The 17681-nt window shown below is 31.1% G+C and overlaps 2 protein-coding genes and 1 long non-coding RNA gene across 5 annotated transcripts in view; 1 reads left to right on the top strand and 2 right to left on the bottom strand.

Moving 5' to 3' along the window:
* LOC149911171 (uncharacterized) overlaps positions 1-2217 on the top strand; it is a 43605-nt gene extending 41388 nt beyond the window's left edge. For all 3 annotated transcript variants that reach the window (XM_090103752.1, XM_090103744.1, XM_090103737.1), the window contains exons 5-7: positions 784-915; positions 1181-1353; positions 2037-2217. In XM_090103752.1, the coding sequence (XP_089959878.1) occupies positions 784-915; positions 1181-1353; positions 2037-2124 (393 nt within the window). In that variant the 3' untranslated portion in view covers positions 2125-2217. The remainder of the gene's footprint in view (positions 1-783; positions 916-1180; positions 1354-2036) is intronic.
* Positions 2212-11355, bottom strand: LOC149911170 (uncharacterized). The gene is made up of 2 exons (XR_016456932.1): positions 10529-11355; positions 2212-3005 (listed from the first exon to the last, which is right to left on the bottom strand). It is a non-coding gene; the product is annotated as an uncharacterized LOC149911170 (long non-coding RNA).
* An 851-nt stretch (positions 11356-12206) lies between these two features.
* LOC149911169 (galactosylgalactosylxylosylprotein 3-beta-glucuronosyltransferase S-like) lies at positions 12207-17371 on the bottom strand. Its single transcript, XM_090103708.1, has 4 exons — positions 16993-17371; positions 14489-14749; positions 13690-13960; positions 12207-13551 (listed from the first exon to the last, which is right to left on the bottom strand). Exons 1-4 carry the CDS (start codon positions 17100-17102, stop codon positions 13141-13143), a joined length of 1053 nt encoding a protein of 350 aa, XP_089959834.1. The 5' UTR covers positions 17103-17371; the 3' UTR covers positions 12207-13140.
* Between the last annotated feature and the right edge of the window lie 310 nt (positions 17372-17681).

The following is a 17681-nucleotide window of genomic DNA, read 5'->3' as shown; positions in this document are numbered from 1 at the left end:
GGATAGAAACAACTGAATAATTAATATATTTAAACGTGTACAAAATATATAAACACACTGCTGTATTAGAAGCTGTTAACAACAAATCAATATCTAATGCTCGTTTATGTTTCATTAATTTTGTGATTGACATGATATTATTGAATGTTCAAGAATCCAGAAGGCACTGATTACAATACATTATCACCTTGTGGATCAGTGTAGAATGCTCTATATTGAATTCGTATACGTATCTAATAGCATCGTTATTATTTACGGATTAATTGCAGAACTAAATATAAAAAATAAGTGCTCTCTTTGATAAGTATTGAATCCTACTAATATTATTAACATGAAAGTATGTCAGGATAGATCATAGATGATTGTTATCTACTAGGTGGTCTAGATTCATTGACAATTTGTGAATAAGGTATAATAATTCTTGACCGAATCTTCTTATAAATACTGTCGAAGATAATTAAAATTAGAGCCGTATATATATATGCTTTTGCAGAGTAGGAATCTTACACTGAAAGACAAAACAATAAAAATCACTTTCACACAAAATAATCCAATAACTTGAGAAATGATATCTTATTATTTATTTATGCTTTATTGTACATACATACCAGGACAAAAAAACTTAGACTATAATTTTATACAATAATAACACACGGGCACATATGCACGAAAAGGCGGCCTTATTGCTCAAGAGCAATCTCTTCCAGGCAACCCTGATTGTAAGGAATGTTGAACGAGTACGCGTTGGCGCAAATTTAATGTCGAAATTGATTACTTCTCCAGGATAAAGGCATCGGTGTAATTAATGCCGCGGCCACTGGTATGGGGCTGCTTACCAACAAAGGGCCTCAACCATGGCATCCAGCAAGCGATGATATAAAAGCTATCTGTAAGAAAGCCTCCGAGTTCTGTAAGGTGTTTACTCAAATATTATCTTTAGCTGGGGGACATTAGTTCGTACATGGAACAAAATTGAAAAACTCACTATTTTAGAAACGTAAATATAATACATATTCAGATAATAAAAATACTACATTCTACAAAATATTACCTAATAAGAATTGGTTTTAGAGAATATCGTTCTAACTGTGGTTCTAAGTTCTAACCCAGATTTACTACATTGCTTTTTAATTCCCCCCAAATATGAAATATCTATACTTCAAATGAACATTATTTACAGGAACGTAACGTGGAACTAGCTAGAATAGCGACTTGGTTCACATTGAACCAACCAGGCATAGACACCAACATTTGTGGTTTCTACAGCATAGAGCAAATGGTGGATACCCTTGGAGTGCTACAGGAGGGTTTGACTGATCACGAAAAGACAATACTTGCTGAGGTTCAGATGAGGTAAGAAAAAATATGTTAAATATAATAACAGGAGTTTCTTGTTGTCTTCAAGCGGGTTCAAGGTTCAACGGTTTAGAATTACCTACAATACAGACGCGAGGGATGCCGCGACTCGCGAGCAATAGATTGTTAATGTGTTTATAAATTATACATAAATAATTATGTAAAGTAAGCTACAGCCTACAAGCTGTATGACCGTTTAAGTAATAAGTCAGTTCTATGTATGGTTCTATGCTTATGATTGACCTTGTCAAATAATAATTAACGAGGCAGTTGTTATAAATTTATAATCTTCCCATACTACAGTACAATAAAATTAGCACTCATTATATAATAAGAAAATAAATCAACTGTGTAACTAGATACGTAATACTTGAACTAATATGTCAATATATTTTTCAAAGGAAAACCCACATAGTTCTCGTTCCCGTGGGATTTCCGGGATCAAACTTATCCTAAGTGTTAATCCAAGTTACCCTCTTCATGGGTGCTAAGTTCATTGTAATCGGTTCAGTACAATTTGCATGAAAGAGTAACAAACACACACACACATCCTCTCAAACTTTCGCATTTATAATATTAGTAGTATTTATTTATTGTTTATTGGTCCTCTAACCACACAGGTGTAGAATCATTCGGTCCTTCAGTCCTTCGGTATTATATTTTTTTAATTTTATTTGCAGATATTTTGATAAAATCACTCTGCATTGGGATGATGTGGAACTACCTGCCCACAAAGCCAAGCTAAATGAAGTAGAAGATAACCAGTAATTTGCCAAAGACCAAAGTCACTTATTTTAATTATTATTATGTGTTAGTATTTAAGATTAAGATGTAATACTCCAATAAAAGTCATAATATTTATTGAATTTTTTATTTTTGGTAACACGGACAAATTACACATAATAGTTCATTTTCAGACATTACTTATCTATTACCTAAATTTAATAGTGTAACGGTCAGCGTTATTTAAGACAACAAATCCACTAAAATCCTATTTCTTTGCAGAATAACAAAATATCAAACATAATATCGATGATATTATATCTTCCCTAGGTACGTGAATATTACCGGTGCATTTCTAACAAACTAATTCAACTAAAAACAATCAAAAACCTTTAAAAGTACAGTTTTCCTGAGAAAAGAATTAGAAATAACCTTTTCTATTTCTCACGTTCTCTTCCCGATGGATAATAGCCAAAAAAACTAAAAACTACATGTTTTACTAGACTTGCTCATAGCACAAACATATAAAAGTCCACCGCCAAAGAAATATTATACAATGTGTGTAGGTAAAGTCCAACAAAACTATGTGTATGAGTGCAGTATTCTAAGTAATAAAATTTCGTGAGCACTTAATCGACACGTATTATGTATGACTCTGTTTTAAAACATACCATTCATTGTCAAAGAAAATAATTCTCTAACACAGCTTTGTCGTACTTTGACATAAATTATCTTAATTTAGCAAACTGTATTCGGAACAAAATCAAAAGATCTATAGCGAACAATACAAAACCTTCCGTTTTGACTTTTGACCAATAATTTACCAATAACCAAATTTTGTGAAGACAAGCGAAGATAGATAAGGTAAAACTTAATAAATACAATTATTTTCACAACAACTTATAAATCGGAATGCTGCTATGTACCTCAAACTCAAACTCAAACTCAAACTCATTTATTTGGCACCAATTTTACAAAAATAAGGTAATAAAATAAAATAAAAAACAAACAAAAAGAAGAAACACAAAACAAAATTAAAATTAAACAAATAAAATTAGTGTGATGCCAAAAGGGTCCCCACGTCAGCAAAAGTTACAGAGTGTTTCTGCAACACTGGTTTTCAGTGAGGACCAGTAATACTGATGACTTGCGGCTCAAATAACAGAGCACGACTGCCAGTCAATTTAACCTGAACGAATATAAATATTTATATAATATATTATACAACAAATAATCGTTTATACATAATACATATACATATACACATACACACATCATATATACATACATACATACACATATACACATAATACATATATATTATTATATAAATACACAACAAGCACAATTCACTACCATTAACCACACAAAAAACAAATAAATACGCCGGCACTAGACACTGATGAAGCAAGCAAGTACAGCTGCAGCAGTTATGTAATATACGCCGTGTAAGTGGGAAGAACGCGTGAGCCAGGAGGAAACTGTTTTTGGTGATGATTTAGTTTATTTTTTAAGTGTTTTTTAAATGTATATACAGATCCTAAATTACGAATGGGAGGTGGAATGTTATTCCAACACTTACACGAAACGTATCTAAAACTACCACGAAAAGCCGCCGTGCTATACCGCTGTAAGCGCAGTGCCGGGTTGCTCACCAGACGAGTGTTAACAATACCGCTGCACCATTCCAGTTTTTCGTAGAGGTAAGTTGGTTTTTTACTGGTCACAATACCGAAGAGCAAAGTGGCAATGTGGAGTTCCCTTCTGAGAGACATCTTTAAAATGTTTCTCTCGTTGAGGTAAGGTGTCACGTGAGTGCGAGGAGGAATGTCGAAACAGTATCTTGCACAAGCATTTTGCACTCGCTGCACTATTCGCTCTGTTCTTGCAAGAAGTCGAGGCCCGTATACACAGTCAGCATAATTAAATTTGGAAAGTACAAGAGCCTCGCATAACCTAATTCGAATATCAGTGCTAAGAAAACTATGAATTTGATATAAAATTTTTAAACGATAAAAACAGTTCCTGACTAAATTTTGTATGTAAGATTCGAATCGAAGCTCTTGATCAAAAATAAGTCCTAGATTACGAACCTCTAAAACTCTTTCCACTGGAACACCTTGTACCTTTATGTCCAAATTATTACTAACAATATCTTTTATTTGTTTTTTAGATCCCAACACCATAAACTTTGTTTTACTAGGATTTAACGCTAAAGATACCGAATCTGCCCAGGCTGCTATCCTATCCAGATCTTCATTAATTTTTACCACGGCCCTGGGTGTATCACTAGGTTTAAAGGACAAATATATTTGAATATCGTCTGCGTAGAGATGATACTGGCAATATTGAATTTTATTTATAACCTCTGCTGTATAAAGAATAAAAAGTAAAGGGCCTAAAATAGAGCCTTGCGGCACTCCTCTAGTAAGCGGCTGTAGGTCTGATTGAACGGCAATTCCATTGCTTCCACGAACTTCCACAGCTTGGGTTCGACCGCACAAGTAGCTCCTAAACCACTCAATGGTCCCAGGCTCAAATCCATAAAAATACAGTTTAGCAAGCAACAGATTAATATTTATTGTATCAAACGCACGCGAAAAATCTAATAGTACTAAGATGGACCCTTCCCCGCGATCCTGAGCAGTCAGCAAACTATCAGTAACATCTAAGAGTGCAGTGGCTGTACCATGACGCTTTCTAAAGCCTGACTGACGTGACGGTAAAATATTGTTTTCTTCCAAATATGAGATCGTCTGCATGTACACTATACGTTCCAAAACCTTAGATAAACATGGCAAAATGCTGATTGGTCTTAGATCTTTCACATTCATTGGTTCATTGTTTTTAGGTAATGGTTTCACTATAGCCCTTTTCCATAATTCTGGAAAGGTGTGTGATTCAATTGATTTATTTATTATAGAAGTTATAGTATAGAGGCTATTAGGCATAGTTAGAGCTACCATATCCAAGTTAATACCATCAATACCTGTCGCATTTGAATGCAAAGAATCAATAACCTTTTTTACTTCATTTTGGGAAACTGTGCGGATGTCAAATTTAGAGTCTCCATATCTACAATCACTGAACCTCTGAATAATATCAATGCCAATATCATTATTGCCGGGAGCATTAAGAAATGACGCATTTATAAGATTTGGATTATTTAAATGTGGTGGGATCTCTATTTCTGGTTTCTTGTTTATGTTGAGCGACTTTTTGAGATTTTTCCAGAGTATACGTGGATTAGTAAACTGGTCATTAACTTTTTTACTAAAAAATGCACGTTTCTCGTTAAATAATGCTGTATTAGTAATTTTTTTTAGTTGTTTATAATAGTCCTTATGTGTATCACTTTTAGTAGTTCGATAGTTGTCAAAAGCTTCATTCCTCAATTTCATCATTTCTTTTATTGTATAGGTAATCCAAGGATGTGAAACAGAACTTTTAGAAAATATTTTTTTATATGGCGCATGACTATCAAACAACAGTATCAAAATATCCGTAAACACGTTTACTGTATCATTTACATTAGGTAGGCACGAAATACTATTCCAATCTATATTCATTAAATCATTATTAAAATGTTCAATATCAATGTCCTTTAACGATCTGTATATTTTCCAGCAAGGTTTAATTTTTACTACTTTATTCATAGGAAGATTAAATGAGAGAAATGCGTGACTACTGAGTTCAGGTATGTGCTTTATATCTACGTTTTTTATGTCCATATTACTACTTATAATATCTATTAATGAATGACTGTGATCAGTAAAGTGTGTTGGCCCATCTACATGTTGTTTGAGATTGCAGTAATTGAGGAATTCATATAGCTTAGCAGACTGTTGATTGGTTTGAAGCAGATTTATATTAAAATCGCCCAAGACTATTATTTTTTCAAATCTTGGAAAAGAACATATAGAATCGGTAAGTGCGTCGAAGAAAGTATCAATATTTAACCATGGCGGCCTATACGCTGTGCCAATTAGAATTTTGAAACTTCCGATGTTTAGATTTACCCAGAGCTGCTCAACATTCGCGTGCAGCGGATGTTTCAATTTTTGTAGATGCGTACCCTTCCTAAAATAAACGCCTACGCCACCACCCCGGGTACGTATGCTCTGTGGACGAGGGATATTCCAAAAATGATATCCGATTAACTTAGGTGCCAGGCCTTCTTCATGTAAGCGAATCCATGTTTCATTTATAAATAAAAGATCTAGATTGGATCTATGCACAACGGGTACCAGTTCATCTGCTTTATTTGCCAGTGAGCCAGGATTAAGTAGACCAATTTTAACATGTTTCTTGACCATCATAATGCAATGACAGACAACATAATACCACATAATAACATTATTCTGTGCTTGTAACGACCCTCAAGTGAATATGTGATTAGATAGCAATGATATGCATTTAATGTTGAAAGTGTGTTATTATAAAATTTAGTTTTCAAATAATTTTTAAAAAAGTTAATAAAATTTAAAAATGAATTCATATAAAGTAAAATAATATATTGGTAATATAATAATAGAACACAATATTGTAAAAAATAATTAATATTTATTTCATGTTTTAAAACACAAACAGTACATTTTACAATCACTACACACATAAAAAACACAAATAAATATTGTAAATAAAAGGGTGCAGTGATTATAATTATTAAAACATAATATATTCGATTCTTGACAGAATTAATGTTCTCAATGTAATGTAAAACTTGTATATATAGTACATCTAAATTGTTTTTGTAGGATATTTTTAAAGAGTTCATAATAAAAGACATAGACATAAAAGTTGATAATAATATTATTAGGGATGTAACGATACATGATTTTGCCGATACGATACCGATACCGATATTTGTAGTAATGTATCGGCGATACCGATACCGATACCGATATCGATGGCTTGGTAGAAAAATAAATAGTGAATTATGCATAAAAAGTTACCTTAAGTAACATTTAACAGAGACGACTGTTAATCGTATTCTTTCAAATAAAAATGCCAAATCAAAAAACAACAAAACCATTTATTTTAGTATTATTATTTTACGAAGTCAGTTAAACTTTAAGTAATACACATACAATCAGTACCTAATAAAAGTTTACTATATTGGTAGAGTTTTATCAGAAAACAAAGTGCGCACGCGCGGGCGGCCTCCCGCATCGTTCATTGGGCGCGGATTTTTGAATTATTTGATATCAAAAAAATTGGTTGTTTGTAAAGTAGGTTTACGATCGAGATGTTTACGTGATAACATAATGCAGTGGCAGCGCTCGAGATGAAACGGGAGATCGGTCCGTCTCTCTCTCGTTATACCTGCGATCGCGCTCGTGAGGTTTTGGTGTGACACAAGTTTATGAACATGTCACCCGACTAAAACGATTTTAAAAACGTTATCACGTTAAAAATTAAAAAAATTCAAAATTATTTATTTTTCCTTTACATAAACAAATTTGTGATTGGAACACTCCTAGTAAGCAAATAAAATGCTTGTGTCTGGAGGTTCCGCTCTTCCTTAACACTATTACAGAAACAGAATATATAAATAACTAATATATAAACAGAAATATTACTTTAGGACACAGGCTATTCACGGAGGTTCTGTTATTTTTGTACATGATAGTGTAAAATGTAAAGAACGAACTGACATTGTTAGTCTTTCTGTAGAACGGACCATTGAACTGTCCTGTGTGGAGCTGGAGCGTTATATTATTGTTTGCGTTTATAGACCCCCTTCCAGTGACTATAATATGTTTGAGACAGTCATGGAAGAAATATTAAAGCGTTTAAGTAGGAGTAAAAAAAAAGTTATAGTATGTGGTGATTTTAATATTGATATACTTTTACAAACACAAACGGCAACACGAATTGTTAATTTGTTTCAGTCATTTAATCTGTATAAACTTTTTAATGAACCCACACGAATCACACCTACTTCTGCAACCTGTATTGATAATATATACTGCGACTGCAACTGTTTAGAGAAAAATATTCTCAATACACTCACTTCGGATCACTGTGGCCAGAAAGTAGTTTTAAACAATATGAATGAATACAATGCAAAAACATAAAAGAAAAGAAAGAATTTAATAAAAAAATATCGGTATCGGTTGATTTATTATCGGCGATACCGATATATCGGCTTGCCGATATATCGGCCGATATATCGGTATCGGTATCGGTATCGTTACATCCCTAAATATTATGTATCTTATGGAATTAAGCAGTATACACATGTATGAATGCAAAATAATGTAAAGGTAATGTAACAATAGAACACAATATTGTAAAAAGTAAGTTAAATATAAATCATGTTTCAAAACACAAACAATACAAGGTACAGACATTACGCATATAAAAAATGTAAATAAATTTTGTATAGAAAAGGGTGTAATAAAATTGAAAAAATTATATATCACAGAATTTACGATCATAACACAATATAAAACTTGTGTATTATATAGTACTTCTAAATGGTTGGAATGGAATATTTTTTTAAAATTCATAATAAAAAATATATACAAAAAAATTGATAATATGTATCGTATGGAATTAGACATAATACACATGTATAAAATAATATTAAATAAAAGGGTTAATTGACCGGCAAGGCTACTTATCATTTTTAAGACCAGAATAATTACTTTTACTATGTTTAATAACATATCATTATTATACTGTAGTATCATGTACATCAATGAAAATACCACATTATGATATTTTGGCATCACATATTCTGTTAAACAGACTAGTCTGGATAGTACATAGAATCGGTTAAATAAACTGTAAAAAACATAAAACACAACAAATACAAACACATTGCAAATCGAGAAAAATAATGATGACAAAGATGAATTAGGGTTGAGTGTTAACATTTCATAAAACAATAAGAAGCTTACTTTATACAATGTATGATTTTGTGAAACATGACAAAAACTACATGAAACAATATTGGTTGACAATTTAACATTAAAAAAACAATTAACGAAAACTAGCCAGACCCAAAAATCGTTGCAAAATCGGCCTCAGATCGTATACGTTTAACCACCGTATCAGTGTCTCGGCGAGCGTATACACGACCGTCTTTGGTCCATACATACCGCCATTTAAGTCTACTTCCCTCTAATCTCGCTTTGTGAAATAATTGTCTATTTATATAAGTTAAACGCTCATTCACATAGAAACGCCGCGGATTGTTTCCAGGGCTGAGGTCCGTTGTATCTGCGCCTCTTCTTACACGCGCATTTTTTAGGAAATTGTCACGTAGTGAGCGTCTTGCAAAGCGAACAGATATAGGGCGTGGTGAGTTCTCACGATTTGTCTCGACACGCGAACGTTGAGGGCCGCTTCTTTGAGCGTGCACTATATCATTTACATCCAGGGTTACAGCCAGCTTTTTAGCAACTAAACTTATAACATGTTGTAGGTTTTCCCCCGGAGTTTCCGGGATGCCCGTAATATCTACATCCATGAGCAAGCATTCTTGATCTCGCTCGTTTAATTCCTTTTTTAGCTGTGTAATAGTATTTTGGAGTTCCGTGCTTGAAGACGAGTTAATCTGGCTATTTTCTAATATTTCAACTCTTTGTTCAATTGTTTCCAAGCGTTGAGTGACACAATCGACTGTTTTGGATAGTTCTTCCATCTTGTCACTAAAACCCGCAATCTCTTCGCGTATCATAGCTAGTTGCGATCTCATATCTGACCTAAATGCATGTAATTCTTCAAGAATAGTTGAATGATTAAAATCCGATGGAGAATTTGCTCTTGCGGTTGGCGTTCCGAATGACTTTATGGGCGTCTCAGTATTATCCCGCCTGGGGAGCTTACTTACACATCCCGGGCACAACCAATCGTTTGGGACTTTGTAAGTTTTCGATAATTTTATACAAATTCTATCGTAAACACCTGAACATTTGTAACACTTAACGCCCTCTGTTGACGAGACAAATTTACCACATCCATTGCATTTTGTCATTTTATCTGTGGTTGCAATTATTGATTTATTACAAAATAATACCTCAATTATTCAATAGATGGCGATGTCATGTAATAATTTCAGCTGTTTTCTGTTAATTGGTGGCTTATTATATTATTGTGATTATATTTATAAAGCCAATTATGTATCACTATATTAATAAACTTTAAACTTGATCCTTTAGACTTTAATGTAGTAAGTACTAACGATTCTTCCGTGACAAAGCAATCATAAAGTGATGTGCAGGTAGGGTAACAAAAAAGTTTATGTTAATATAATTGTTTTCGTAATTTGTTTAAATTAAGACACTTTTTATTACTTTTTATGCACTTGAAATATCGTTCACTTCACCAATAATATAAGTAACTGCTCTGTAGAACTGATAACTTTGATTAACTATTTTAAACAATTAAAGACTGCAGCACGTACGTCTCGTTATTAAAGCCGCGAGCCGAACTGTACCTATGCAACCGTACTATATTACATACATGGCTATGAATTCATAAACCTAAATGGTTCCTGTGTTTATTAATTATAAAAATAGGAACAAGGTTTAAGTACCTTCTATGGAAATACTTCTATTACAATTTTACAAGTCGTAAATCTATGATCTGTATTGTTCGTCCTCCATCATTATTTGTCTCTTAGTGGCACTAATTACTTTAACACAATACATAATTAAATGGCATAATAGGTAGCTATATGCTATTCATTGTATATAATAATACATATTTTATTAACTCGGAACGTGTTGAATTTAGAAATTGTCCATAAAGTTTTAAAACTATCGTCTTACTATCATATTAATCACTCTTCTGTGAACACTTTCAAATTATGTCTATGATGAAGATATTAAAAAAATTAAACACAATATTTAATCCAAGTTATTTATAATATAACAATTTACGTTAATGCATATAACAAAAAGTACGTACTAATAATAATAATTACATGCATTGATTGTCCTTATTTCATTGTTCATACACAAGAAACTTATATATGTATTGTATGTAAGCTTCTTGTTCATACATCTTGGTCGCTTGTTACGTCAAATCTAAATTTAGTTGGTCGCAACAGGGCTAAAGATCAAAATATAATATTTATAAATAATAATATCAGACATATATGTTACATGTATAATATTCATTATTTTCTGCAATAAAAAGTTGTCACAACACGTGTCACCCGACAATATTAACATAACTTTCGATTATTAACATTTATTCTTGTTTTAGTTTTTTAACACGTAATAATATCACTAAAAGAGATCAATTATATTAGAAAAAAAATAATATTATACACAGACAAAGAGATAAAAGCAATATTGGTTCATTCCAAACATAAAAAAGTTAAGCTATAATTATCTTTTACATATTTTTATAGAGAATTACTTTTAAATTTTAAATTATAGTTATTGTATATGATATTCACCGGATGTTTTACAAAATATTGCACTGGAATTGAAAATAAAATATATTAAAACAAGATTAAAACACATTTGTTAGTATTTAGTAAGTTACAAGTAATAAAATAAAACTTCTATTGCACTGAGTAAAATATTAGCGATAACAATAATGTCTACGCTTTGATTTACATTCAAAAAAATTTAGATCAATTTCCAACTCATAGTTCTACAAAAAAAAAATATTCAGACATAAAATTTAGCTTGTTTATCAAATACTTCAAGTTTTATTTTGTTCACTTCAAGTTCTGATAGAATCATGGCAATGCCGTCACGTTATGGAGTGGCGACGATTTAGGTATCTTTGAATCTTGCCAAAGGAGTTTCACTTCTGATACGTGTGCTCGGCACACACTGTCTTTTTTATCATATATAACTGTATCTGATAGTAACAAAGCTTTTAAGAGATTCAAATCAATTATCAGATCAGCACAACAACTCAACTATTAAAAGTAATATTATGATCTCAAATATCTATAAAAGATCAAAGTGAGGAAAAAATTGCTGTATTCGGGCACAGGTAATATCAATTTAAAAGTAACTAATAACTTTGACTAATAATGAGACTCATTTATAACACACAATTGACCAATGGCAAAACATCATAACCAGTTAGTATCAATTTAGTACATAATAGTCTTTTTATAAATTATAATTATTTTCGTGGTCCTTTTAATATAATACTTTTACATAAACAAATGTTCATTCTTTTAACCTAATAAATACTATAATATAATGAATCAACAAGACATGTTAATATGTATTAGAATTATTTTAAATCAATAATTAATATAATAAAATATTTCAGTATTTTCATGAGATATATCAATAATTAATATAATGAAAAATGTCTTAGTCTAAAATAATAAAAATATGTTTGTTTATCTAATCTTAAGTAAGATCTGCCGTGGTATATTGGCTATATTCATACCATTTATCATTATGTTATTTTAAAATTAATAGCAATTTCCAACCCATAGTAATCATAATAATATTTCATACCAATCAAAAAGGACAACACAAATTCCCTTAAAATAACAAATACCAACAAATAAAAATTCAACACAGCAATGTACAATATTGTACTAATCATGCTTTGATATTATTTCAACATAATTGTTAAATTATATGTAAGACTAGTCTTTGAAAACAACATATTTATTATTTAAATATTTAAAAACCTATCTAACATCACACTGGATTTCACTCTTCATAATTTATTCCTATAAGATCTTATACATTATCTTGTACATACAACCTATCTACTAATCTAAAAAAAAATCTGACCGGCATATACGTTTATGTATGTTCTATAGCAGAATTAAGAATAACATCTCCAAAATATTTTAAAACCAATAATAGTGGAGCACATGTTGGATGGACTATTTATATTATTAGACTATATAATATTAAAGTTCTATTTTTCAACATTTCATACAGAATATGGCTATTTTTGTGCATATTAATTTGCCACACTTGAATTAGCAAAAAGCCTTTAAGACCTAAAAATATGTTCTCTATTTTTTATAGAAGTATTAATATGTAGTGTACTGCATAAGCTTCTGCAAAACAAACAATTGCTAAGAATAGCTAAATTTGAGAAAAATATAATTTATTCTAGACCAGCTAGTGTTTCATATGATTTCCTATTTCTAGTTATATAAGGTTTTGTTCCATTATTGTCGCTGAGGGTGGCCATACCGAGCCTATTTGTTTCCTTAAGCAAATTCGCGAAATTTCTATAAGCAGGAACACTATCGAGTTTTTTAATATCAAGTTTTATGGTTGGTTTTTTATACTTAACAGTTTTTGTATGCCAGACAAGTACTCGGGAACAGTTGGCAGCCAGTGGTTCTATGTCTTCCATTTTCAAGCCAATACTAACAAGAAATCTGTCTTCTTCATGTCCCGCAATGTATGGCATGTTAGCAGAGGGCTTCAGGTACTCAATGTTCACGGCAAACCCAGCCATGTCCACAGCAAATAATCTAGATCCTGGCCAGGAGTCGAAGAAACCAACAACCTGAAAATGAATGTGAGTTATATAAATATCTTGATGAAAATTTAATTTAACAAATATCCATAATAAACTACTAATGAATAATGTTCAAGGAAATCATGGTAGATACTCCTTACAAATAACATTAAGATGTAAACATACCTTTCCGTCCTTTACAACGGGTGATGAAACACCATAATCTCCAATCAGACCCACAGGGAACATGGACACCTTCTTTGTCAGTCTAATTTCGTCGAATAGCTGCAGGTCCACTGTGTTATCATCGTCTCCGAAGTAGAGCACACCTTCATTCACATTCTCTTGAAGCCAAGTGAGCGCTGCACGTCTGTTGGACACTCCGCGGGGAAAGTTTGTTCCTTTGTACAAGTATGGCTTTGGACTAGACAAGTGAGTATATGGCAGGCCGGTTCGTCTGTAAAAATAGTTCTAATTAAATAGTGAAGTGACTTAGCTTGTAGTTTAATATAATTATTTATTTTTAAAAATTTATGTGCTGTTTTTTTCAGTCTGTACAAACAAAAATAGCTGTTACATGTAGTGACTATGTGATATAAACTTATTTTTTTTATTCAACACTCATTTACACAACTGCTCTATACACATGATTGTGAATTCATGAATAACTTTGCATATTTTTAATTTTTTTATCACTTATTTTATGTAAACCTGCATTCCATCACACATTCTCCATTATATATGGCTACTAGCGGTCCGCCCCGGCTTCGTCCGTGGTACCTACATGTTTAAACTATCTTATGTCTCAACTTGGATTGAACTGTACATGGTGTGCGAATTTTATTATGATCGGTTAAGTGGTTTAGTAGTCCATTGAGGACAAACATTGTGACACGAGATTTATATATATAAAGATGTATGGTATTTTATACATAACACAACAACATTAATTTCCATAATAATATGAAACATGTTTGAAACTTACTTAAGTATCTTGGAGACCTCTTCAGAACATATAGGCTGATCGTCAGCTACAATCCAATGTAGTCTTGGTACATGCATCAGTGTATATGCGAGCCTGGTGAGCTCCGGCACCTGCTCCGGCCGAGGGTATGTCGGAGTCACGTAATATATCATTTTCAAGTCAGTGCTGTTGTTGATGTGCTGGCGCTCATCATTAAAATTGACATGGCACATCTTATTTTTCACAGCAATTGGAATGCTTCTAGTATCCAGTGATGATAAACTAGAAGTAAATTTAAAATCTAATCAAAATCGCATTTTCCTATGACAATTGAATAAAAAAAAATTATTGATTTTTTTTATGTATTTTGAAACTTTATTATTAATAATATTGATATTTAATGCAAATAACTTACAAAAAAATTTTTTTCCGTTAATTATAAGCAATTAAAAATTGATGAAATTTAAGTTAGAATCACGTGACTAAAAACGCGCCATGACTGGTCACCACAGTTGTGACGTCATAATGTTATAACTATTATTAACTGCAGTACATAGGGTTTACATACGATTTGTTAGTTGGTTCCGAATTAGTTAGTTAGTTACGAATAATATTCTTGATGTTGATATATTTATGATCACCGATTTTTGTCAGGAGTTGCCTTTGTAGTATTCGTACATAATGGTACAAAACGATAACTTTTGAGGTTCGCCATTTTTAATATAAATTTAAATAATATAATTAATATAATTAATATGTAATTTAATAATGACAATAAAATTAAATAGATGAAAACACTGTATTTATTATTTTTTTTTTATTTTTATTTTTATTATTAACACGCTTTTATTAGCTTCACCTGTATGTTTGTATGTAACCGACTCCTTTCGAAGTTTCGACTCGATTTTGACCCACTTAAAACCGACGGATTTTGTTCAAATTTTGAACACTTATCAAGGTCCGATGACAATACAATAATATCATAAATTTATCCTGATAAGGATCGCCAGGATCAGTTTAAAACATATGTTTGTATGTAACCAATTCTCCTTTCGATTCGATTTAGACCCACTATAAACCGACGGATTTAATTTAAATTTTGTATACTTATAAAAACCCGGTAACAATACAATAATTTCATGAATTTATCTTTTTATCCTGTTTAGTTTTTCAAACTATATTTAATTTTCTATCAACTGCAATGAGTGAAAACTAACATTATGACGTCACACGCGCTCGGGTGACGCTTCGGGAGTTGTCGGCGTGTCTTCGGTACTGTATTCAAAGACTAATTTTTATTTTGAAATAACTTTTGAATTATTGCAAAAAAATAAAAATAAAAACAGTTTTGTTATAAAACTAATATATAATCTTTCCATTTATCACAAAAAAAAATTTAATTCAAATACTCAATTAAGATTCAAGATATTATACACACTTTCTAGCAAAATAAAGGTTTTAAATAATTAATACTTATTTGATTTGGAACCACAGAAACATAAATTTTGACCACAAACCAAAACCACAGAGACTGTTTGTTTTCTTGAATTAATGAATTATAGATCTTTTGCTAGAGTAGCTATATGCAACAATATAATCTACTATACATCAATTGATTTGCCTCCGCCCCACAGTTAGACTATTCATTTAATTTAGCAAAAGGGAAGCAACTCTGAATGTCATAATTCAATGTTTATAAAGCATCTACTAGAGCCAAAAAATGTAGTCTACCCTTACTTCATCTAGGAGCACAAGTACTTAAAAGTTAAAATTATTCCACCTTCATTATTTTTTGTGATTCTGTTCAAATTACCTTACTGCTGATATTGAAATGCATGTTACCATAGGGCAACACCATGAAATATTGTTTAAACACTAGCAAGAATGTGTTAATTTTCAAGCAAACAGTGTTTTTTATATTATTTATAGAAATATAAAAAGATCAAATAAATTTTCATCCCAGTTACTATTTTTACAGATATTTTGTATTTGTTTTGATTTTGCTAATTTTGCATGCTGCAAAGTATGAAAAATGCATTACATTTAAAATATAAAACAAGATTGTTGAATGCATTTATCATACTTGTGAGCGCGAAATTAACAATTAAATAACAAGTTAATACAATGAAGTTATTCATAAAATATGCTTTGGATATTTCACATTAATAAAAAATTAAAAAATTAATAAAAAAAATCAATATATTTTTAATAGGAAATTTGGAAATTCTCAATTTTTTATGTTGTTTTATAGTTGCCCCTATATTTTCAATTCACTAGCTGTGCCTGCGGTTCTACCTGCACTGCTCTGCTCCTGTTGGTCTTAGCGTGATGATATTATATAGCCTTAGCCTTTCTTGATAAAAGGGCTATCTAACACCAAAAGATTTTTTCAAATCAGACCAGTAGTTCCTAAGAGTAGTGCGTTCAAACAAACAAACAAACTCTTCAGCTTTATATTATAGTATGTAAGTATGTATTTATGGTATGTATAAGTATATTTTAAAAAAGGAGTTCCTAAAACTTACCTTAATAATTCAACACTACTCCAAGAAAACAATAACCACATTACACTTATTATAATACCCATGGCAAAAATGTTTTTAAACAATTTCCAATATCTCATTGTACGCTGCATTAATTTAATTTATTCAAAAAATTTAACTGGCAAATACAGAAAAATTATACATGGTACCTATAATTATTTCTAAAAAAAATTTATCTCCCTTAAAGAAAAAAAATAGGAAACCTTTCCCAATGATTTCGAGCTCATGAACAAGAAGGAACAATTTAATTCAATGAAAAACAGTCTGCAAATGAAAGAAAATGACACAGGTAATGTGTAATATAGATTTCAGTTTTCTTCAGTACATATCACAGTACATATTGATATTGACAACAACTGTGAAAATTCTGTCACTATGTCAAATGCGGACCATGGACATCTAATTTCATAGAGTAACTAAAATGATACATACGTGACGGTAAAATAATAATTATTAGTCTATGTTTAATTTTAGTCTTCTTCAAACTGTTCAAATTTCAATTCGAATGATTACAAAAATTTAGAATTCTAAACTAAATTTAAATAAATTTTATCAATTCTAATTTAAAGTAAAAAAAAAACAAATCGATAACAAAAAAAGACATGAATGCTTAAAATTTTATAAAACTTAGATTAAAGAGTTTATATAAACAAGGATCTAAATTACATAAT

This window comes from Colias eurytheme, chromosome 1, assembly GCF_061535395.1.
Source record: "Colias eurytheme isolate Ceu_HAF_F1 chromosome 1, ilColEury1 Martin Lab GWU primary, whole genome shotgun sequence".
Taxonomy (NCBI): domain Eukaryota; kingdom Metazoa; phylum Arthropoda; class Insecta; order Lepidoptera; family Pieridae; genus Colias; species Colias eurytheme.
The sequence above is the reverse complement of the archived record's forward strand: the minus strand, read 5'-3'. Positions and strand labels throughout refer to the sequence as shown.

Excerpts from the sequence above, each read along its gene's own strand:
- LOC149911169 (XM_090103708.1), bottom strand. The coding sequence starts at position 17,102 with ATGCAGCGTACAATGAGATATTGGAAATTGTTTAAAAACATTTTTGCC. Across the intron at positions 14,750-16,992 it reads AGTAGTGTTGAATTATTAAG|TTTATCATCACTGGATACTA; the intron begins GTAAGTTTTAGG and ends ATTTACTTCTAG. Across the intron at positions 13,552-13,689 it reads CCGTTGTAAAGGACGGAAAG|GTTGTTGGTTTCTTCGACTC; the intron begins GTATGTTTACAT and ends ATTCATTTTCAG.